The 25,173-nt window shown below is 48.5% G+C and overlaps 1 protein-coding gene across 2 annotated transcripts; it reads right to left on the bottom strand.

Moving 5' to 3' along the window:
- Nucleotides 1-278: 278 nt before the first annotated feature.
- Nucleotides 279-25,173, bottom strand: LOC311380812 (RNA binding protein fox-1 homolog 2-like). Of its 2 annotated transcripts, none has more exons than XM_084488414.1 (13): nucleotides 24,371-25,173; nucleotides 18,774-18,824; nucleotides 15,314-15,508; nucleotides 14,825-15,010; nucleotides 13,841-13,894; nucleotides 13,235-13,327; nucleotides 6,165-6,270; nucleotides 5,408-5,479; nucleotides 5,156-5,297; nucleotides 4,756-4,804; nucleotides 2,666-2,763; nucleotides 2,464-2,542; nucleotides 279-2,306 (listed from the first exon to the last, which is right to left on the bottom strand). In XM_084488414.1, exons 1-13 carry the CDS (start codon nucleotides 24,617-24,619, stop codon nucleotides 2,262-2,264), a joined length of 1,419 nt encoding a protein of 472 aa, XP_084344540.1. In that variant the 5' UTR covers nucleotides 24,620-25,173; the 3' UTR covers nucleotides 279-2,261. The 2 variants fall into 2 exon arrangements, with proteins under 2 accessions (XP_084344540.1, XP_084344541.1); XM_084488415.1 differs by having other exon boundaries at nucleotides 6,183-6,270.

Genomic DNA, 25,173 nt, shown 5'->3' with positions numbered 1-25,173 from the left:
CGGTCTCCAATGATAAATAACACAATGGCTCACTTAGAAATGAGACCTGATGTCCAAAATCCTGAACTACCCCTTTAAGGACTCGGTGCTTACAAAAATGAAAAGATAAAACCGTAACAGCAAAGATATATATTCAATATATTCGTTCACAGGTCTTTCGTTGACAAGCTAAGAAAGACGTTTAAATCTTTACACTGATATACTCCTATAGTTACTCAAGGTAAATTTCCCATTTGCAAAGAACAATTAATGCAGGAGTAACCAGACCGCATTAAAAACCAAACAGTTTATTAGGCTATGTACATTCAAATAACAATGACATGGAAAAAATAAAGGCAGATACAATAATGGCAGAAATAACATGGTGACAAATACACAAGTCACTTATTGAAAAGACAAAAACGCACCTCAATATATTGGTATAGACATGATGACCATGTGAAACAATTAAAAAAACATCCCACATGCAGTTGAAACCCTTTTAGAAGATCCCCGTAGACAAACATCTACTGGGATGAAGAGAGGGTGGAAGAGAGTCAGGCCAGGTGGCTGGGAGTACTGATAAAGGTCGCCATCTCTATGGGACTACCCCAAAGAGGTCAATAGCTCTACGAGATACCCCGGCGTACCTTAACAACCCCCTTCTCTCTCTGCCCTGACACCCCCTCCACCCCTCTTTGATTCAGCACTAGGATTTAAGTTCATGCAAAGCTCTTCTCCTCCTCACACACACACATGCATGCATTGAGATCACTCGTGATAATACTCCTAAATAAAAAAAGAAATGTATGCAGGAAACCCAAAATAAACGGTTTATAGTCTTTGACTTCTTAAATGCTCCCTAGAGCACTAGCCACCTCGCACACACACACGTGCGCAGTTCTGTGGTTTCAGAAAGAGTCTAGATCCCTCTGGACGTTAGGTGTGGATGTTTGTGTTCCATGATTGAAGTCCTGGTCCCTAGTCTTACAGAGTCCTACTCAGGGACCTGGGCAGTCTAAAGACCTCTATGGGAGGCATGGGGCTGATGTAGCACAAGATCTACTGATGAAGAAAAGGTCTAGTTCATCACAAGATGCATTTGGAGGTTTGGAGGTCTAACCCTCCGCTGAGGTGAAATGTAGAGACCCGCAGAGAGGCAACAAAACAAAATGAACAAAGGAAATTAAAAAAAACCTTACAGAAACAAGCTAATGTGCTTCTTTCCCTGGTAGTCTTTGGAAGCCAAAAGACCATCGTCATGGTAATGAGGATACATGAGGAAACGGGTGTAGTGTGGTCCACTGGGCTGGCCGACACACACACACACACACACACACACACACACACACACACACACACACACACACACACACACACACACACACACACACACACACACACACACACACACACACACACACACACACACACACACACAGCTGTAACGTGGCCTTGTGCGTAACATGGCGCTAAAACAGCGTTTATCAGCCCGCCGGGCTCTCATTGGCTGATTTCTTCCCCAGGTGGGCGGGTTCTAGTCTGTGTGTTACTTAGTGCAACCTGTCCATCTCTCCTAAGCCAATCGGCTGGCTCCGGTGGAGAATAGAGAGAGAGGGAGCGTCTGGTTTCCCTGGGACGATCGACAGGTCTGATCGTAGTGTTGTAGTGGAGTAATACTTGTAATACTAAGTGTAGTAAATATAGTCTATATAGAGGAGGAGGAGGAGGAGCCGGGAGGAGGAGGAGCGGAGGTAGTGCAGATCAGTCTTTAGCTTCTGGTCTTGTATGGTGGGGGTGTTGGGGGGGTGGGGGGACCGTAGTGTGTCTGTGGCTCCTCCTTGACGGGCCCCCCATTAGGAGGTAAGGGGGAGGTGTAGTGTACTATTGAGGGGGGGGGGGGGGGGGGGGTAGTAGAGTTCAGTTCATAGCCCTCCCTCCTCCTCCTGTCTCGTAGTGCTCCTCGTCACGCTGGGAACCACGTCTTTCGTTCTGTCTTTCGATTGTTCCTTTCTCTGTTCAGTTTTTCGGCAGTTGTGGGCGAGCAAGGGGGAGCAGCGCAGCACCGTCGGGTGTTGTCATGGTGCCCCGGGGACACAACAAAAAAACAAGATAAAAAAAATTTTTTTAAACAAAGACGCGGAGTATCGGTCCAGTGGAGGGGGGGAGGGAGGGGGGGCTCCTTCCTCGGGGGAGGAGGGGGGTTGGTGGGTGGAGGAGGCGGAGCAGGAGGGAGGGCGGGGGGTAGGTGGTTGGATGGGTGTGTGTGGGGGGGTGGGGCTTTAGTACGGAGCGAAGCGGCTGTATCCGGCCCGGTATAAGCTGGCCTAGAACACAAAAAAACAAGACTCCGTTACAACCAAGAGCACCCCCAAATAGTACCATAGTATGCATGTGTGTGCGTGCGTGTACTCTGTGTATGAGTGTACTTTGTGTGTTTTGTGTGTGTATGTCCATATTTGCGCGTGTACATGTGCGTCTCACCATGGCTCCCACTCCGTATGCGGCGGCGGCGGCGGGGCCGAGTGCGTGGTAGGGGTCCGTCGTGTACACCCGGCCGTAACTAATAGACAAACAAACAGATGACCATTATCCGCGCTGAACGAGTGGTGCCGGGGGGGGGGGGGTTCCCGCAGAGACGAAGAGTGACGACAAGATGGACGGGATTGCCCCAAGGGACCCTCACCTGTCACTGTAGGCCGCGGGCGTCGCCCCGGCAACCGCAGCCGGCTGGGCGTAGCGGTACGCAGCGGCGGCCGCTGCGGCGGCGGCTGGATACCCTCCCTGAAGACACACACACACACACACACACACACACACACACACACACACACACACACACACACACACACACACACACACACACACACACACACACACACACACACACACACACACACACACACACACACACACACACACACACACTTTAGCTGGTTGACGACAGCGCCGCAGAAGCTAATGGTGTAGGACTGGTGAAGTCCCAGACCAGGTAGCGTGGTGGAACACGATATACAGACGAATTAAACACACACGTAGGAGGATGAGATGGCGGGAGGGAGAGGGACTGCTCACTCTACAGGAGGTGATGGAGCGAGACACACCAGAACACACACCCACGTCGTCACTCACACCGACACACACCCATGTCGTTACTCGCACAAACACACTCACACCAACACACATCCATGTTGTTACTCACGCCAGCACATGTCCATCACGTCACACACTCACACTCACACACACACACACACACACACACACACACTTCCATATGCCGTTACCGGGGATGACCTCAGGTCTTCGACAATTCCTTGGAATTCTGGGGGCGTCTCTAATAGTCTAATCATCATGTCGGGAGAACAGGGCGTGTGTAAAAGCGGGACGTGTGATTAGGGGGAGGGTGGGAGCTAAATGATTTATCCCACAGCAAGGCTGGATTTAATCATTTTTTCTTCATTTCGTAACCATTTAAGACGATGCGGAAAAAAAGTCAAATGCAAACCGTTTCAACAGCAGGTGTTGAGTCATACCGCACGGGCTGTTGAAAATGATTCACTCCGTCGGCCCTAAAGTGCATTTCTCTCTTCTTCTAAATTGATCGGTGCTGCGGACACGGTGCATTAACACGCATCTTAAATCATCCGTAAAATGCTTCTACATTCTCTTCATCTACACAGGTTTAGTCACGATCGGATGTGAATACGACAGATCTGTCTCATGGCTTATATTCATTAGGGAGTATTACATTGTATGCACAGTCTATACATACGTCTGTACATTGTATATTATGCTAATAGTAGCCTATCATATATAGCCTATATATGCTGACATGAACAGACGTGCACAATGTCGTCGTCGTATTGTGAAAAGGTCATTTGCTTTGTAGATGTGGGTCATTAAGCTGAGGCGCCGAGCCACGCCTTGGTACAGCCGTGGTAAACCATAGAGCCAATCGATTAGGAATGAGATTTGACTGAACAGAATCGTATCCGAGGACACCCCTAGTGGTGTCTCTCTCTCACTCACACACACACACACACACACACACACACACACACACACACACACACACACACACACACACACACACACACACACACACACACACACACACACACACACACACACACACACACAGTGTGTGTGTCCCTGAGGCACCGGGGTGTGTGTTGCCATGCATGACATCCTGCTGAGCAGCTTCGAGTCTGGGGGGGTGGGGGGGGGGGATCAGGGTGGGTGGGTCTGCTAGTATGTGGATCTTAAACACACTCATCCCTGTTACGTGTTTAGTCAGTCTAGCGGAAGTCAAAGCCACTACACGGAAGCCTGAGATACGGGGAGACAGAGGACCGTCTGAGAGGACTACATGGGGTCAAACCACACCGAACAAGCTGGTTAGCGGAGGCATACCTCAGTGAGCTGGTTAGTGCTGCAACCCCAACCACGAGCTGCTGTTAGTTAAACAACACCATGCACGTCACACCGGGCAGGGGGCGGGCCAGTGGGGGGGGGGGAGGTCGTCCTTGTAGAGGCCGTGGGGGTTAAGGTATGCCAGTAGGGTGAGGTCACGGGGGGGTTAGGTCGGTAAGGGGGAGGGGGGGGGGTTCCCTACCTGAGCCTGGGGAGCTAAAGACAGACCCCTGAAACACTAGTCTATAGAGAGAACACACACAGCCATGGTCATGCCTGCACTGAACACATCATACCACACACAGCCCGCCCGCCCACCCCCCCCCCAGCGAGAGGGGAGAGAGAGGCAGAAAGGGTACTCACGTATAATTCAGCTGCGCCGTAGAAATTACCGTCCTGGTAGACCAGGCCACTGAGAGCGAGCGAGAAACAGAGCGAGAGAGTGAGAGGAAGAGCGAGAAAGTGAAAGGAACAGACAAAGGGAGAGGTTAGTCCACCACCAGGCTGGGCGAGTCTTCTCAAGGGTCGGTAGATCCTACCCAGGGTAGCTCTTACATTTAGCAGATGCTTTTTTTATCCAAAGTGACTGACAATAAGTACATTTGTCAGAAGAAAGAGACAATAATATATCGCTGTCGGTACTGAAAGGATGTTCATAGAACCAAGTGCCAAGCACTAACAATCGGTAGGTTAACCCATTTCCCCGTAGACAACAAAGCTAGCTAGGATAAGATGCTACACAATGCTAGGTACTTAGGCTTACCCAGGGTAGGTGGGGATGGCAGGCTGGGGCATGGCGGTCCGCACGGCACTGTAGACGGGGCGGGGACGGCCCCTGAGGGCCCCGCGGAAGGCGGCGGCGGTGGAGGCAGCAGCCGCCGCTGACGAATACGACAGACCGGGAACTGGAGGAGAAGGGGGTCGAAGGTCAGGAGAGAAGAATATAGGATACACACGACGGAGAGGTCAGGAATGGCTGCCTGGTGAAGTGAGCTGACAAGGCGTGTGGGCGTACCTGCGTAGATCTCTGGTCCATACATCGCCCCCATCATAGGACTCAGCTTCCAACCAGCAGCAGCTGCAGCTGCTACAACGACAGAGACAGACAGACACAGAGACCAACACAGACAGAGACAGACACACAGACAGAGAGACAGAACAAGAGAGAAAACAGAGTTAGTAGGACTGGCAATACGGCTATACAGAGTTTCATGTTGTGCATTCTGCACACTACATTGTTGAGAGCATTTTCTTTCTTGATTGATTGATTGATAACATTTATTTCAGACATATCAATACAAATCATATCAAAAATGCATACCAAAAATAAAAGCACAATAAATCAATTAACAAATGTTTTAACAAATTATTTCCTAAATAAGAAAATAAAATAAAAGCATTACACATTCAATTGATATGCCTGAAGAGGAGTAGGAAGAAGTATAAAACACTAATCCTACCCCTTTTCCACAGCACAATAATTAATATTTATTAAATTAACTTCCTGTGTTCCTTATGTTACAATCTATATATAATTTACTATACTATATTTATATATCTGTACAATACATGTTTAGCCAGCTAGGATTGGCACGGTGCATGTTCTGTTTAGCTAGCTAGGGTTAGCATGGTGCATGTTCTGTAAAGGTGCTAGGGTTAGCATGGTGCAGGTTCCATTGAACTAGCTAGGGTTAGCATGCTGTGTGTTCTAATAAGGTGCATGTAGTGTGTAGCTAGCTAGGGTTAGCATGGTGTGCGTTCTGTTTAGCTACCTAGGTTCAGCTGCTCACCATAGGGCAAAGTGCTGAGCGCCTCTCCGTTAGGGTACGGGGAGACTGTTTTCTTGTTGGTCATCACCCTGGCCGTGGCGTTGTTCACCTGCGGACAAACGGACGCCACGTCAGTGCAGAAAACCCAACACGGAGGGGGTAGACAACGCTGAGAGCACAGGCGCGCACACACACACACACACACAACAGGTCAAAGGTTGATTAGATGTACCTCAGGAGTCAGACATTTGGTGGTGGGTGGTAGGTGTGATTGTTTGTGTAGGTGTGACCTTTATCGCAAAGACAGGGCAGTGTGTGTCTGTGTGTGATTGTGTGTGTTAGTGGGGAATTGGGTGTCATTAGAAAAAGCCAGCTGCCGAGGAGAGAGAGAGAGAGAGAGAGAGAGAGAGAGAGAGAGAGAGAGAGAGAGAGAGAGAGAGAGAGAGAGAGAGAGAGATGAGAGAGAGAGAGAGAGAGAGAGAGAGAGAGAGAGAGAGAGAGAGAGAATTAGGAGGATTCTGTCTTTGGTCATGCACGTGTACTGTTAGCATGTTATCAGATGTGTGGATAGTGTGTGCGTGTTTGTGTATTAATCATTCCTCTGACAAGGGAACATGCAAATGAGGAAACCAGCATGGAGGGTAAATCTGAAAAGGATTAATAAAGGTTCCAGGTGTAATAGTCCATATAGAATCAATCCATTTGGACTCCACTCCCCCCCCGCCCTGACCACCACCTCTATGTGATCCGGAGTAGCAGGGTGTTCACCAACCAACGAGCCCAAACTACTCAGAAAATAAACCACAAATAAACCGAGTACACACACACAATCGGGAAAGAAAATAAATAAACACACACACAGCCAAATACTGAGCATCACATCACCGGGTGTGAGAGAACAAATAAATAAACAATTAAAAAAAATAAACAATCTTAGCCAATCAGCAAGCGTCGGGTGCAGTGCAGAGACCAATCAAAAGGCAGCACTCTGATTTCAAACACAGAGGAGGGATGGGCGAGGGGGAAAGGAGGGAGTGCAGGGGGGAGGGAGGGATGATAACAGAGTCAACCTTAAAAATATGTTACATGGTGGAGGGACATTAAGACTGAATGGAGAGAGAGAGAAAGAGAGGGGGGGGAGAATCATCTCACACAAAGCAACACCGAAAAAAGTATTTTGTACAAAAGAACACAGACTGCTATGTTAATAGACCACGGTGTGTGACATCATTCAACACAAGAGATTAGATTTGGTGACCATTCTCCTGAAAACCAGACTGGATGTGAAGTGGATTGGTGGGGGACGAAGAAGAGTGATAAAGGGGGAGGGGGGAAGGGAGGGGCAGAGGAGAGGTAGAGAGCGGTCCTCATTCCCAAACAAGAACGAATGAAAACAAACGACAAAGACGGTGTCAGGCGATGAGCATGGTCAAGACAGGACTAGGTACTACGATGACTGGTACTACTACAGCCGAACCAAACCAAAAGGAGGAGGACATGTCGGCAGCGGACCCAGCCAGCAGCGAGGTGAACCCAGGGGCAGTCACACCACTTCCATCGTTCTTCCAAGGATCCAAACGGTATGCTTTGGATCCTGTCAACAAGTAGGGGGACCGCATGCTCAGCTATGTTCTACCGTTAAGAGAGCACTGCCTCATTCGCGTGTTGTTCTTTCCGCAGAAGCAGAGTTCAAGTGGCTGTTGATGTTGCCGACTGCAGTTTTTTTTTCCCCAACACGCGCATGAATCAGTACTCTTTCTTGTCGAGAAAAGCAAGTGCAATGTGCAGATTAGCGGCCTTGCGTAGAAAGCTTTGCGGCAGCTTTTTAAGGCTGACTACTGTGCTGTTCATTACTTCTACGCGTACGCTTATGTGCACATGAAACAGGTTAAACTTGCTGAAGAATTGCAGCAGGACATTAGGAACCGGTCCACTGTTGATATATGAACATGCCACTAGCATTCGGACATCTTCGCCATGTGCCTGATTAATTCATTATCGATAGTATTATTAATCAGAGAAACCCCACGGATTGTCTCCAGAGGAGGGTTATTATGCCTGATTCACCTAGCGGCCATCTTTGTTTCATCATGTTTTTAAATGCTAGCAGGCGGGGGGGGGGGGGGGGGGGACTGAATGCGGAATTCCGTTAGTTAGTGGCCGCTAGTTGAGGTGTGTGCAGGAGGGTGATTTGCCAGTCCCAGTCAGGTGTTAAGGAGAGGTGGGTGGGGGCTAGCAGAGGAGAGCATACCTTATTAAAGGCTGAGTTAGATTACATTTAGTTAGATTTCCTGTGTCTTCAGCTTCATACGACAGACAGATTTTGAGGGATTTGAGCGGAGGTGTGTGTGTGTGTGTGTGTGTGTGTGTGTGTGTGTGTGTGTGTGTGTGTGTGTGTGTGTGTGTGTGTGTGTGTGTGTGTGTGTGTGTGTGTGTGTGTGTGTGTGTACTATAGATTAGTATAAAATAAAATATAAAATAATAAAATAATATATATATAATATATATATAAATATAAAATATTCAACAATGACGTCATAAGGTAGGGACATAAATGGGTGCAATCATTCTATTTTGTATTAATGATATTAATCACAATCAATAATGGGGGGGGGGGTCAGGTCGGAAGGGGGTGGGGGGCTTTTCAGTAACTGATGTTTGTACACAACTTACCGTTACCGTAGGAACAGCGAGGGGTTACCGTGGAGACTGACAACAACACAAAGAAGTCATCAGGGAAACAAAAACATATAATAAATGATGGAACCAAACCAACAAAATTAAAGTTGAAAACATTTCCACCAAACCGTCTTCTGAACGCCCCATTAGGAGGCCGCACAGCGGGATGCTAGCTCTCTCGGCTATGGCTAATGATCAAAACCCTGAACCAGTGGGGGCTAGGCAGATAAACAAGGGTTCCGAGCTATTAAGAGAGGTTCCCCCAAGGTTCCCTAAGTCCGCTGTGGTTACGGGGAGAGATGGAGCTGTTTCATGCCTACCTCATCTGGCTTCTGTGGACCACTTTAGAGGGAATCTGAAGCTACCCCAACCTCGCCCTACCAACCTCGCCCTCCACACATCACCGCCTAGTTCCGGCAGCCTAACCCTCGACCAATCAACAGCGATGTACGCTATCCGCTGTGTAAAAAAGCGGTGTGTTCCTAGGAGGCAGGGCTAAACCCCTTGGCTTCGTAGGAGGAGTGGTGTCATGGTGTCACTAGTCCAAGCGAGCGTGTTTCTCAAGTGAAGTAGGTCTTAAGAGTCGGGTTAAGGAAGGCAAATGAAGACACCAGGCTCACATACAGAAAAACAACACAATGGAAGTTCACCGGGACAAACTAGACAGGATGCGCATGGAGGGTGGAGGGGGTAAAGACAGACAGAGAGACAGACCACAAATTAGGAGACAATGACAGAAGGGTGGAAAGGGACATTTTCTCCAGACGGACGCACACATGTAGTAAGATAGCATCTTAGGTGACGAAGCATGCAAGCTACTACACAAGACCACTGCCAGGGTCCCGCGGACAGCAAGCCCCAGACCCCGACCCAGACCCCACCAGGAAAGCGTTGCTCTGAGAGACCGGGATAAAAGCAATGACCAGCCTGTCAGCTCAGCATGTTGTGTTGACTTATCATCGCACAAAAAAGGACACACAATCGTGGATAGTGTCCCGTTCGTGACAAAAGGATTGCTGCGGTCGTGATGTGCAGCAGCCATAGCACTGGATTCCTCCAGACCAGATTGCTGTTGAAGTGGTTCATGCAAGACCAGGTTACCTTCAGACACACCTCGCCACCTCGTCCCCCACGACCACAGACCTCCCATGCAGCAGGTGGTAAGGCGCTCCAGAAGTGATCATCGTGAGGGTCTACAGAAGCCCACCAGCTAACCAGACGCATGCGTGCCAGTTTGAGAGATGTTTGCACGTCGCTCTCCACCCCCTGGGTTACCCATCGGACCAAAACTCTGCGCCGTGGAGGAGCCTGGCCGTTCCATAACCCACCAACCACACGCACACACTCACACGCTCAAACCAAATGAGTCCTTACCAGAATAAATGACTCGGTACAGACTTAAGACCAACTCCCTATCTGGCTTTAGTAAAGTGAATGTTATCCTACCAAACCGGACTACATGCTAATGCTACCTTACCGGACTACATGCTAATGCTACTCTACCAGACTACATGCTAATGCTACTCTACCAGACTACATGCTAATGCTACACTACCGGACTACATGCTAATGCTACTTTACCAGACTACATGCTAACGCTACCGTACTACATGCTAATTCTACCGTACCGGACTCCATGCTAACGCTACCATCCCGGACTACATGCTAATGCTAACAGACATGTAGGGGGGTGGGGGGGGGGGTACCCAGTAGCTCTGCCCTGGGGGGGACACATGCATGAGAGCAGTCCAGGGTGGAGAAGGATGCAGTACACAGAGCAGGCCTCTCTGTGTCTAGGCCTCCAGGAGCCTGGGGGCTGTACATACAGTGGTGCAGATGAAATGAGAGTATATATAAATATATATATATAGACACAGCATATAGACACACAGGAGGAATTGGAGTGAATTGGAGTTGGGCCACTTACATGGATATATCGGAAGCGCACAGGAAACTGACTTCTTCAAAGCGCAGAGTTTTATTCCAGACAAAGAGAAATACATTTTCACTTAACAGGAACAACACATTTTTCTATACATCATGTTACAACGAGACACTTAAACCCCTGGGGTGATTATGCACACCGATACAGTGATCTACAAACATGCAAACTACAAGGAAAAAGCCCTTCCAAACCCCGTATTGGCTCGAGTTAAGAAATAACAACAGCCAATGAATGCAACGTAAACACTGGCAGACTCTTTGTGAAGGAGTACAAGCTGAGCTTCTCGACTCCGTGTCGGAGAAGGGCTTTGAAACACAGTTCCAGAAGACTTCATGCCGAAACAACTGAAAAAACCCAACGAGACCCGTCACCAAAAGCCCATCTTCACCAAGAACCAGTCAAAAACAATGGACATGCAGGACTGAGTGTCCATCTGTGTTAGTCCCAGCATGTGGAAGCAGACTAGATACCGACCAGGCATGCAACCCCCGCTACACAGCATGCTGGTGGACAGAGACCACAGACAAAAGCACTGGCGTGATTTCCACACTCTAGGACAGAATGTTAAATCAGAAGCCGCACCCATCAGAGTCGGCTCGTATTTCAGAGTTTATGAAAGTACCGGAAGATTTCTCCCGCTCCGCCTGAAACTGTAGTTCAACAAACTCTGAAATCATTGACCAAACCAAGCGAGAAGGAACAACAGCAACAACATGTCCGCTCAGACGCAGTCCCCTTCTCCCCTCCTCCCCCGGGAGAAGACCGGGGTAAAAATAGACCCATCGCTCGGCCGATGTTAGCCCTTTTGTTCCATGCACTGCACACACACACACACGCACGCACGCGCACAGATGTGCACGCGCACACACACGCACACCCATGCAGTGGTCACGTGACTAGAACCCAAACCCACATCTGGAGGGCAGCTTGCATGCAGCGGACCACACCGCGCCACCGGTCCGTGACTCAACGTCTCCACAGCATGCAGAACAACAGGAGCAACACAACCAACGAGAGAGAGAGAGAGAGAGAGAGAGAGAGAGAGAGAGAGAGAGAGAGAGAGAGAGAGAGAGAGAGAGAGAGAGAGAGAAGAGAGAGAGAGAGAGAGAGAGAGAGAGAGAGAGAGAGAGGAGCGTGGGAGGAGAGAGAAAGGAGAGTGGGAGAGGGAGAGAGGGGGAGAGGAGAGGAACGGGAGAGAGAATGGAGAGACGAGAGTGGGAGGAGAGAGGAAGAGGGAGAGAGGGGGCAGGAGAGGAGAGGGACAGGAGAGAGAGATAGAGAGACATGGGACAGGGGAGGGAAGGAGAGGAGAGAGGGGGAGGGAGAGGGAGAAGAGTGGGAGAGGAAGGAGAGAGGAAGGGAGAGAGAGGGAGAAGGGAGGAGATGGACTGAGAGGAGAGTGGGAGGAAAGATGAAGAGGGAGAGGGGGGAGAGAGGGGAGGAAAGAGGAAGAGGGAGAGGAAAGTGGGAGAAGAGAGGGACAGGAGCGAGAGAGGTAGAAGATAGGGGATTGGGGGAGATAGGGGGAGAGAGAGGATAGAGTGAGAGAGATGGAGACAGGAGGTAGTGAAGAATAGTTTGAAGCTAAGATGACACCTAGGGGGATGCCCCCCTTCAGGTTGTTGGGGAGGTGCAGGTTATACATTCAGCTTGCTGATTGGCTAGACAGAATCTACAAGTCTACATTCAGCTTGCTGATTGGCCAGAAGTGGGGGTGATGGATGCAGGTGGAGGTCATTCGGTCACACAGCTACACCAAAAGTGTAGCCAGCCAGCCTAGTCTGTCATGCAAGATGTTGTCTCTCCCATGACGATGACCCGACCAGGACAGGCCATGCGCTCCACCTCCTCGCCCAGTCACAAACATTTAAACATAAAATCCAAACAAAATTTAAAAAAAATGCCATGCACCTGCTCCCTCCACACGTCCTGATGACATCACAGATAAAGAATGAAAGGGAAAACCAAAGTGGGCGGTTTGAAGAGAAGAGCCATGCTGGGTGCTGCAGTCGCACCCGGAGCTACGGGCCAGGAGCTGGCCTCGAGTGCTTAGCAAGATCACAGGGGTGCAGGGAACACCCGTCCAAATGGAGGAACGTCCCGACAGGAACAGGAAAATGAGGGAAGAGAGGAAGACTGCATGCATGCTGAGATTGAGCTCGATGAAACGTATTCCAGAAGGCACCCCAGCATGCGTTATGTTCTAAAGCCCCTCAAAGAGACAGAAAACCCAGCAGGAGAGATCAAAGCATGTGAGTGATGGGAGCGGGTGGAGGTAGCTGGAAACACGGTCAGGATGGAAGATAGCACAATCAGCAGCCAGGCCGTGCTTCTATTGCGTGTGTGGGGGGAGGGAAGGAGGAGGGTGGGGGTGGGGGGGGGGGGGACATAGAGACAGAGACGGAGAGAGAGGGTGAGAGATAAAGATAGAGAGAGAGGGATATATTACCTCGACCTTGCGACCCTCCACCAGGGTCCCGTGGAGCCGCTCCCTGGCCTTCTCCGCATCGGCACTGGTCTCAAACGTCACAAAACCAAAGCCCTACGGCACACAGAGCGGTTAGACGACATGGACAGAGGGAGGGTACAACCCCTAACTCCCTCTTGTTTATCCCTCTAGTGAATCAAGTACATGGTGGACATAGGGAGGAATCAACCCCTGTGCCCCTCTAGTGTACCCCTTAAGTGTACCCCCCTCTAGTGTACCCCTCTAGTGTACCCCTCTAGTGAACCCACCATACATGCTGGACAGAGGGAGGGTTCACCCCCTTTACCCCTCTAAGTACCCCTCTAGTGAACCCACCATACATTGGAGGTAGTTAGGGTTTCATCTGGGAGATGGTGTAGGTTTAAGTAGTGGTTTATTGAGTTATGGAGTACGGACCGGTTACGGCCGGGCAAGGGTTGGGTTGAAAAGGTTAAGGATTCGCCGGGAAAACTTATAGTAAACAATCACAGAAGAAAGCAAGGCTGTGTGTGGATGAGGAGGATGTGGTTATGAAGTGGAGGTGGTGAGTGTTGGAGTTTGGGAGATTGTGAACATTGAGGCTCTCACCTTGGATCCTCTCTCGTTGAAGATAATCTCCACGTCCAGGATCTTCCCATATTGCTGAGCATGAACGACAGGAGAAGAAAATCGTCACTGGCTGAAACCACGAGGATCCATCCCAATCCACAAGACTCGATGTTCTTTTGACACGCTACTGCGCATGCTCACCAACTCTGAGCCAGTAGGACTATTGAGTGAAGAAGGCTCTGTAGGCCGTCTCATCATTCATCATTCTGAGCGCAGAGCAACATTTCAGTAAGTTGCTAGGGTAAGTTCAGGAGGGGGCGTTTGGTAACCGATTGAGAACTGATCAGTTGAACTGATTGTGGATTTGTTCATCATGGGCTCTATTGGAGATAGCTACCTAGCCAGGCAGTTGTCCAGCCATGTGTGTATCTTGGTTGGACCAAATAAATACATAGCTTTGGGAGTTGCTGAACCCCTCGGTTGGAATAAAATGGATGCAAATTTATCGCAAACTGCCTAGTTTCAGGACACGTCTACACCGCAAGAGGGGGTTAGTTGAACAAATATCATGGCTGATTTACATCAGGACATTAGACAATGACCTCATGTCCAGATGTAAGAGCTGTCCAGATGTAAGACCAGGGTTCTTAACTAACCGGCCAGAATCTTTCATTAAACAACATTTTGTTCCTAGAATGCCAATGAAAACGATGTCAAAAGCCTATAGGCCAATAAATCATTAAATAATTAAAAATTATGTTTCATATTGTTATATACAATTATCTTCACTATCTTCCATAATAAATTACTAGGTCCATCATAGGGTTTGTGGCAGCACTAGGTTTATAAACTTGGCTGCCCAGGTCTAAAGGAATTTGGGAAATTCCAAAACTGGACAATTCTCGCCTATATTGAACTGTAGAAAACATCTGATCAGTATCGGCCCCTAGGGATGACAGTCGGGTCCCTAAGGAGACCCCTAGAGGGAGGAGGAGGAACAGTGTGGGCCCTCTGGCTGCTCACCCCAAACATCTGTCGCAGGTCGGGGTCTCGGAAGCGGAAGGGGATGTTGGAGACGTGCAGGCGTTTGGGGGTTCCCTTGGGCTCGGAGTCCCCGTCGGACAGCGCCACCAGCGCCAACGCCCCCGCTCCCACCTCCTCGCACGGGGCCCCCGGCTGCTCGGCCTGGGACGCCTCGTCTGGCTTCACCTGGGCAGGGGGGGGGGGTCAGGAAGGGTCAGGATTCATCGCTCCAAATTCTTCCGTTTCTGCTCTTTGATTGGGTAACGGTTTGGACGGCATTTATATATAGCTCTTTCTAACCAGTGGCCACTCAAAGCGCTTTACAAGACTGCCGAACATTCACACACTGACGGCGGAGTCAGCCATGCATGTCGGGAGCAGCCAACAGGAGCCGGGGATCGAACTAGCAACCTTCCGGTTACCAGCCAACCCGCTCTACCTCCTGAGCCACATGCCGGTTTCATACGTTGTGATTTGTGCGTTGCTTACGTTGTTGTTGATGCAGATGGTTCCGGCGGCGATGGGTGTGCCGGGGACGGCCCCTCCCGCCTCGGCCGGTCCTCCGGCAACGAACATGGCCCCGGAGCCAAACTCGGGCCCCGCCACGCCGTTCTGGGGTGGGGGCGGAGGGGGGAACGCCAAAAAGGGTGCGGCGGCTACCAAGCTATCTGCTGCCGTGGAGTCCTGAGGGAGGGAGGATGACGTTTAGTGTCGATAATTAAAGAATATGTTCGGTTGTGACATCGATTTTGAGCCAAAAGAATCCAATATACAAGAAAAACAAGTTTTCACCGCCTAGCCTCCTACGCCTTCATCCCTGAATCAATCCCTCCCTTAATCCCTCTCCCTCCATATCTACTGGCAGCAGTGTGTTTTCAGTCAACCAACCATTAAATATTTACAGCAAACACATTAATAATTCACCCTGAAAAATCGGATACACATATGAGTGGGAAGATGTTTGGGGAGAATGATTGAGAGCGAGCGAGAGTCAGATAAAGGCATGAGAATATGACAGATAGAAGGAGGACAGAGAAAGAAAGTGGTGAAGAGAGAAGTAACCGCCAATTTTTTAGATGCAGTGCCTGGTACAACCAGCACATTTACATTTTACGTTAGTCATCCACGTTAGTCATCTCGCAGACGATGATATCCAAAGCCACTCACAAATGAAATGTAGCGACGTATGAAAGCCTAGAAGTGCTGCATGCTATGAGGAAAACTGAACAGTAGCAGCGGTAGCATGCAGCAAGAAGACTGTTATTGTGCAATACTAGTACCATGTAATACCATCAGAGGCATGAACCCTGTCAGCCTTTCTGTTTTGTGCTGTGAATAAGAAATGCCTTCACCGTGCCAATAATAGTGAAGCCCTTAAATGTAATTGATCGTGAGAGACCTTTAAGCCAGGTAGAGCGAGAGAGAGAGAGAGAGTGCGAGAGAGAGGGTGGGAGACAGTGATTATGAATGAAGTAAGGAATGTCTGCCTGGAGGCTTGCTGCTGTTATAGTGGGCAGGGCCTGCTCGCAGGGACCTGCAGGCCACCAACATGAAGCAGCATGCGGCCACACATAGCAGGGGTTTTCCCTCCCACACACACCCACAAACGGGCATGTTGTCCTACTCAGGGCTCTATGATTTCCATAGGACTGCTGTAATCCGAAATGCCTAATTACAGTTCCCGATGTGCGCAGATGTGACGATTAAAGTGTCCGATTGAAAATAGAGAGGAGGGAGAGAGTAGAAGAGAAGGGGGGGAGAAGAGAGGAGGGTGGAACTAGATGAGGGGGGGGAAAGGAAGGGGAGAAAGAGGGGTAAAATAGGGAAGGGGGAGATGTAGGAGAGGGGGGAGTAAATTAGACAACAAGCTGAATAGGACGGGTGAGGAGCAGAGGGGCATTATAGGAAATAATGCTGTTTTAGAGAAGAACTGGCTGTCTTATCACTAAATTTCCTCCAATGATATCCTCTCCTTGCTGCGCTCAACTTAGTACACCTTGAGATGGGGATAACACCTCATGAAATTATATTATTGTTGTCATTAATATTGTTGTTAGGTTTGTTGTTGTTTATTTCTGCAGGGCAGGAAGTGACCTCTCTATCGGATATGAGGCTGGGAAGAGATCCTTTATCACTATATTGGTCATTTCCTATCTTGATAACGTTATGTAAATATGTTGATGTAGTTTTTTTTGTACTTTTTCGGTTAATGAAAGAAATGTCTACCCAGAATAACCACAGGCCTCATGACTACTCTTTGATAATCCTGTCAACCAAATACAAATGAAAGACATTTTATTTTTCCTCCTTTTATTGTGAAGAGACCAGCAGAACTGTCACACATGAGAAAACTTTAAATAAATTGGATATTAAGCGTCTTTTTTTAGAAATATTAAAGTAAACAACACTGTCAAGTTTCAGGAAAATCCAACAGTGCACCCAATAAACAAAATATCTATTGATAGTAGGGGTGTAACGATACACGTATTCGTACCAACATTTTTCGGTACGGGTCTAACGGTTCGATGCACGTTTAATTTCGGTACATACTAAAAGGTTTTTTTAATTTTTCAGTAATCTTTTTTTTTTAAGAATAGTTTTTATTGATCATCACACACTCTGTGAGTGTCTTGTCTTGTCCTGATGTTTTGTGATGAGGACCACAATGGAAATAAGTCCTGGACTTTATTGTGTTTTTATCCTCAATTGTATTTGATGTCTTTTCATTTGTGTAAGGCATTTGTTTGATACAATTGAATAAATCAAATCAAAATCAAATTGTTTAATAGAAAAAAACTGCTGTACCGAAAAACATACCGAACCGTGACTTCAAAACCGAGGTACGCACCGAATCGTGACTTTTGTGTATCGTTACACCCCTAATTCTCTTGTCCCTTTACATACATCGAGAAATCGAACAGCCCTAGTAGGAGGGTGTGTATCCAGGGACATGATGGGGCAGGAGGGGGGGGGGGGACATCCCATCCATGTCCATCGATGGAATGTTAAGACTTCAGTAGTTTTCTTACAAGCATAGCCCAGGAGGGCAAAGCAAACACCATGCCCCAAAACAGATCGACAGATAACCTCTACCTCGGTCGTTTCCTGTCCTCCTGCTCCTTATCCCAAGTGTCCCTCCCTCCCACGTTCCTCCTGTCCGACGCCTCCCTCTCTCCACCTCTCTCCACCACCTCCCCACCCCCATTTCACTCCGTCTGTCTGCAACATGAAGGTTTACTGCTGCTGCATTGCAGTGGCAGCCAGCCGCTCAACAATTTATATGTTCCCGTTATTTCCAGGACACATGGAAACCATGACCTACTCGTTTCTCTCGAGTGAGAGAATGACCGAGTGACTGAGAGAAGGCACTGCATATTCTCCCTGCACGCATTGCTGAGACAGCAGCAGTAAGGCTAAGTGCGCTGCACGTGTAGCACTTGTGTGCGTGCACGTGTTTTTTGCCCCGCACATTTATGTGGTCCGAACAGCAACTGCTATTTAGGTCTCATACACACACTGAAGGTGAACTACTGGGACCCACGCGGTAAACACACTGGTGTTGACATGAGCCCACCCCCCCTGCGTGCGCGTGTGCGCTTGTGTGTGTGTGTGTGTGTGTGTGTGTGTGTGTGTGTGTGTGTGTGTGTGTGTGTGTGTGTGTGTGTGTGTGTGTGTGTGTGTGTGTGTGTGTGTGTGTGTGTTGCGACCCCCTCCTGTGGTTCAGCCCTGCTGTGGTACAGAGAGCGGGACTTCACACACAGATTTACTACACACCATGCTGGCGACATGTTTAGCATGCCTAGTGCTAGCTCTCACTGTGCACACGCAAATTTAGCCTGCTCTGGTACATTCTACATTCTTGATTCTGAACACTGAAGGGTTTCTGGACGTAACTTTACTTTGAAAGCCAGCTCTGCAAAGGGTGAGGGATTCTTTTTCATACTCTTACCTGACTCTGAGGAGGGTAACCATGGAGACCAGGGTTCAAAGGCTCGTTGTTCTAAGAAAGAGACAAAACAGAGACAGAGGTCAGGTCACGACAGATAATAATGACAGACATCGTAAAGTGCCCCCACTAAACTTCAGGAATTTTGCCAGTTCGTTAAGACCAGAGGTAAATTGGTAACATTGTCCATGGTAGGAAGCAAATAAGCTATGATTTTTGTTCAGCTAACTCCCTTGTCACAGAGTAGACGTGTACTGCAATTGGGCAGATGTAGATCTGTTGACATCCATCCTACTCCAAAAGAGCGTTTAGCCACTCCGCTGTATCTTCGCTTCGACCAACCCAGGTACGCACGTACAAGCTGCCTTGGCTAGGTAGCTTCTTCGATATTGCCCGCAAACAAAAATATGCCCAGGGTTTGGATTTTGTGTTTACCTGCAACAGTGCATGGTCACGGACTGTGGCCCACAGTTAGATAAGCCCCCCAGATACTAGCTCACCAACCAAGTGGCTCTCCGGCCAGAGTGCATACCATTAATAGTCCTTAAGGCAGCAACCCTTGGTTTGATTCCTGCCCTTGGTAATTTGCTGTATGTCTTCCCCTCTCTCTCTCTCCCATACCTTCCTGTCGAACTCTCACTGTATTAGTCATGAATAAAAGAATGCAAAAAATAAAAAAAATGTGATAATTGTGATATCTTAATGCACAGTAGAAGCATAGCATATTTTTATTTGATTTGAACACAGCATAAGCATTCTGTTTACATACCACTGTGTGGGCTCACCGACTTCGAGAAACAGAGTTGCTAGCAGTTAGAATTTTCTTGTATGTTAAATGTGGTGGTGAATTTTTGATTTAACTGGATTTGCACTGAAGTGGCTCACTGGGGAAGTGTGTGTGTAGTTGACAATGTAGTTGTCTAATACTACGTACATTCTTACAACCCGGAACTGAGCCCTCATATTGATTCAGAAGTGAATGTTTAGGCTGCGTTCCAAATCTGTTAAAAACACCCCCTCGTACACACACCCTCGTTATTTATTGAATGTTGCTCTGCACTAATAAATAGTGAATTATCACGCTCTCCACAACGCAGCCTCTGCCTTCGCACAGAATTCTCACTACGCCCCTCAGATCGAAGTATGTGAGCTATGAGCTGTGGTGTGTGAGCATGCCCAGTGGCCTGTAAACACAGAATCTAATTCTGTGGATTTGTTCGATTGTGTGCAATATCGGAGAATACTACAGAAACCAAGGCAGTTCTTAGGCGCTCCGTGGTTGGACAAACCACGGTACAGCAATGAGAGTTGCTTAACACTCTTTGAATATAATGGCTGTCACTGGCTCGACAACTGCCCAGTTTCAACCACAAGGTACACAATTATCCCGGGGTCTGAACCAACTGGCCAAATCCTATAAAACTAAATCTAAATCGGCGTATCCGCTCAGACAAAATAGCAGGTTTTGAGGCACGGCAATGGGCTCTGATCTCTTCACTGTGTGTGCAGGCTATTCAGCCAAACTAGTCAGAGTTTTGACACACACACCCATTAAACTCCTCATGCAGGGTTAGGGTCCCTTAAAAAGTACTAACGTTAAGATAGTTAAATAAAGTACTTTGGTACTTGTGCGAGAGTACTAAGCCAATTTTCACCCCTGTCTCTGGGTCAAGAGTCAAGCATTGGACCTGTAACCCACACAAAAGGAATCACACACGTTGATGCAAACACAAGCCCACACACACACACACACACACACACACACACACACACACACACACACACACACACACACACACACACACACACACACACACACACACACACACACACACACACACACACACACACACACACACACACACACACTCTCTCTAGAAACCAGTGTTGTGGTTAATTGCTTGGTAATTGAGTTTAATTTGATTATATCTGTCTCTCTGCGTGCCCCCTCCCACACACGCGTCCCTCCAGCAGCCCATTGTCTGCCAGGGAGGAGAGGATAGAGGAGGAGGAGTAGAGCGTGGAGAGAGAGAGAGGAGAGAGGAATGGCATCGGCTCTGACACACACACAAACGCCAAATAAAATGGGGGACCCCAGGAATATTTGGATGTGATACTCCTCTTCTTCGTCACATCCACATACTCCTGGGACGTGAGGAGGGAGCTCATCGAGAAGTAGACAAAAAATACAAAAAATACAAGCAGAAGAATATGGTATGAATACTGGAACTACCATTTTGTGTGTGTGTGTGTGTGTGTGTGTGTGTGTGTGTGTGTGTGTGTGTGTGTGTGTGTGTGTGTGTGTGTGTGTGTGTGTGTGTGTGTGTGTGTGTGTGTGTGTGTGTGTGTGTGTGTAAAAACAGCCCTCTCTTTGTCTCCGTCCACTTCCTGTCTCATCTGGAACCAATCTCCCCCCCGTGCCTTGTTCCCAGAGGGGCCGCTCTACTCGACGCTCACATGGAACATACTTATACGTACACTATATGGACGGAGTTAAACCACTCCAGGCTGTCCCGTATTGGGAGTGAATGTACAACGGAGGTGGGGTGTGATGGTGCCAAAGCGAAGCCTTAGTTGCCTTCCAGGCATAGGGCAGAGCTAGGGAGGGAGATTAGTGCCGGGTTAGCTGTGAGGGAGAGCTAGGGCAGAGCTAGCTGTGAGGGAGAGGGCAGGGATAGTTGTAGGGTTAACCCCATCGTTAGGCCGTGGGACTCCACCTCCGGCTCCACCGCAGCTACAGAGACCAGAGGGGAATCTTAACCCCAAATTACACCACAGAGCACAGAAATGACAGACTGTGGAGGGGAGGGGGGGAGGAAAGAAAGAAAGATAACAGGAAAGAAAGAAAGAGCAAGAGAGCGAGAAAGAGGAATAGAATAAGTATAAGAATATTCTATTCTAGAAAAAGAAGGAGAGAGAGAAAGAATGAGAGTGAGAGAGCAAGAGACAGAGAGAGAGAGAGAGGAATTTAGCAACATCTGGATTCAATCTGTCTGGGCGAGCGAGAAGGGGGGTTGGAAGGAGAGCAAATGGGGGAAAAAGAACAGAGCGAATATAAGCACAGAGCGAGAGAGACAGAAAAAGAGAGAGACAGAGAGAGAGAGGGGAGGGGACGAGAGAGAGAGAGTGAGAGAGAGGGAGAGAAAGACACACAGAAAGAGAGACCGAGAAGATGGAGGCAATGAGTCAGACTTTAAGAATTTCATGTGATTATTTTCTTAAGGGGTCTGAAGCAGAGAGCTGAACCTGATCCCTCTCTTTCCAACCGTCCTGCTGACACGCACGACTTTGAATTCTCTGTAGTTGATCCATACTGCACTTAGATCATTTCTATCCATTAAAACCTTCCTATCCCCTTCTTTCTTTGATCTCCCCCCTCTCTTTCTTTAACCCTCTAACTCTCCCCCCTTTCTCTTGCTTTAACCCTTTTCTCTCTCCCCTCCCCCCTCTCTCTCTGGGGTAAGAGACATGAGGTCAACAGATGGCGAGAGAGGCGGAGGGAGAGCTGAAGACAGGATCAATTGACATTAGCTGTGTGTGTGTTTGTGTGATGGAGTACATGCGACAGTTTGGGGGCAACCGTGGGGGAGGGGCTAAGCAAATTAAACAGGGGGGGTAGGATGACATCATCAAACAGGGGACAGAGTGAACATTGGGGAGAGAGAGAGAGGGGTTGGGAAACAGCCGGGAGAGAGAGAGAGAAAGTATTGGAGAGAGGTTGGGTAACAGCAGCAGGGAGAGAGAGAGAGAGGACGAGTGGTAGAGAGAGGTTTGGTAACAGCAGCAGTGGGTTGAGCTAATCACGGTAAGTTCAAAGGTCAAGGTCACTACGCTTCTCTGGAAAGAAATCATTGAACAGCACTAATCTGTGTGTACACACACACACACCCACACCCATTATTTAATTTATCGTCACACAATGCACATACTAGAAGCTACACAGACACACCATATGGGCCTAATCCATACATGCACACACAATATATAATCTATACATATTTAATCTATACATATTTCTCAATCTATATAAATCGTATGTTAATATATTACAATAATTAGGTGTTATGAATGTTGTGTTATAAACTATCCTGAGTCCTTAGTGTTCATGTAGAGAGTGGAATGATTATAAATCTCGATCCTGATCACAAAATGTAACATATTCATCATCCCTCTACCTACTGTCACCAACCCATTCAACATATAACCAAAAATATGTTTTAGTAGCATCATCCTTACAACCCCAGGACCCTCAACCACCGAAACCCTAAACTGCAGGGCTACAACTCTGCAGAACATGTCTACTTACGTTTGGTTTATTGACCTACAGCACCTGTTCCAGTCTGCCACAAACTTTAAACAGTAACACACTTCTGTGCCTTACAGTCGCTGTAGTTTACGCTCACCGCTGGACTAGTTAAGCACCACTGTGTGTGTATCACAGATCTAATAGATATCCCCTGATGTCACTGAATTACTACATTCTGGGACGTTTGGAGGAGCGCTCTCAAACACAGATGCAAACCATGAACGCCAGCTCCTCCAGCGTAGAGACCCCATGGCAGACCCACGGTGGCTACCCAACACAGACTGGCAGTTGAGGTAACCACCCTGCAGTGCGCTGACCAGCACGCTACACCCTCTCAGGCCCGTTAAAGCGATCAGCCTAATGCCCTCCACTAAATGATCTGGGATCTGCTTAACACAACACAAAGCCTCTTTACTGCCACTGATATGGGGGGGGGCAGGGATATACAGAGAGAGAGAGGGATGGGGGAGAGGGAGGGGGGGTGATGTCTGGAAACATGTGAACTGGGAGTCAATTAGCCCCCAGATACATAGCCGGGGGGGGATGAGAGAGAGAGAGAGTGTGTGTGTGTGTGTGTGTGTGTGTGTGTGTGTGTGTGTGTGTGTGTGTGTGTGTGTGTGTGTGTGTGTGTGTGTGTGTGTGTGTGTGTGTGTGTATATGGAAGAGGAGGGGTGTGCAGCCCAACAAAAGAAGATCGAGAGGAGTCAGTCATAAGCTGCAGACAGGGTTGCTGTCGCGGTGAGACATGTGAGATCTGCGTGTGTCGATGGGGGCCACCCTCAGACTATTCTTTGTCTTCCCTGTAACCCCCACCCCACCAACACCTAGCCACACGGGGGGGAGGGGGTTCCCCTTATGTCCGATGTAACACCTTCAGTCATTATCATTACTAGAAACGCTCTTCTACGTGCATATTAAAATAACCCTCTACTGTTTTATAAAACCGTTCCCAAGCAGCCGGTCGGTCTGCGGAGCGTCTGTCATAAAGCTGCCTGGATCAGGTTACCTTTGTCTACCACGGCCCCACTACTCAACATGCCCTGGCACAAAGCCATGGCAAAAAACAAATGCCCCAATTTAGGTTATGATTTTTATAATTCATGTGCTGCACTAATGTGCAGGGCTGTCCATTTATGATGGACAGTAAGAAAGCTCCCATTAAGCTACAGACGAAACTCCATTTCACTCTCAAAAAAACACCCCGGTTGTATTATATTCTAACGGTACACTTCGGGCTACGAACCCCGAATCGGTAACAAAGACTCCCCCGTGTGTGTCCATGCTCGTCCCTTACCTGGCCAACGTCACCGACCCCGGTCCCGTCTATCCGCGGTCGTTTGCAGTCCGCCGCGGCGAGGTCCACCAGAACTCCGGCGGTCTGGGCGTCGGGTTCGGGGTCTCCTCTCTTCATCCCCCGCACTGTCGCTGGACCCCCAGGCGCGATCGCATGCGGTCCGGTTGTGGTGTCAATGTCCCTTTCCAGGTCCATTATCCCCCGGGTAACGGGCAGTATGATAGATGCAACGTCGGTCGACATTAACATCGGACGGCAGACAGTCTCTCCACCGAAAACTCTTGGTTTTATCCGTTCGGACTGGAAGGTATCCCGGCTCGGCAGCAACAATAGAGCCCGCTGTTCTTATGATGTGGTGCGGGTCTTGAAGCTGCTCATTAAGCTCTAAATTACTTAGATATGAGTGTGCACCCTATAGTATGACATCTTGGCCGGGTCGGACGTCTAAGCAGGACCCAGTAACTCCGTGGACATTTTCCTTTGTTTTTTCCTTTTTTTAACGGAGGTATATCTCAACGAAGAACACAAACCCCCAAATCTTGGGATGGCTGAAAAGCTAATTAGCCAGCTCACGTTAGCTAGCCTGCTAGCAACACATTCCGCTAGCTCCTCACATAAATGTGTCTTGCTGGGAAAACACTGGAGCCAATAAAAAACAATGTGGATTGCTTTTTACTAATTACTTACTAGTCCGTTGGCACAAACAACAGAGCCCTCTCCTCGTTTCCACGTCTTAGAAGTCAATGTAAAAGATCCTAGGTTTTCTTACCACCTTTCCCCTTGCTCGGAGTGTCTCGTCTCCC

Source organism: Micromesistius poutassou, assembly GCF_964030765.1.
Source record: "Micromesistius poutassou genome assembly, chromosome: 1".
Lineage (NCBI taxonomy): Eukaryota > Metazoa > Chordata > Actinopteri > Gadiformes > Gadidae > Micromesistius > Micromesistius poutassou.
This window is presented reverse-complemented; position numbering and strand designations above follow the sequence as displayed.

What these genes read in the sequence shown, in the direction of transcription:
- LOC311380812 (XM_084488414.1), bottom strand. Translation starts at nt 24,619, where the DNA reads ATGTTAATGTCGACCGACGTTGCATCTATCATACTGCCCGTTACCCGG. An exon ending in ACCTGCGACAGATGTTTGGG is followed by an intron (nt 13,895 to 14,824) that starts GTGAGCAGCCAG and finishes GTTCATGCTCAG; the next exon opens with CAATATGGGAAGATCCTGGA. An exon ending in CCCGCGGCCTACAGTGACAG is followed by an intron (nt 2,543 to 2,665) that starts GTGAGGGTCCCT and finishes TTTGTCTATTAG; the next exon opens with TTACGGCCGGGTGTACACGA.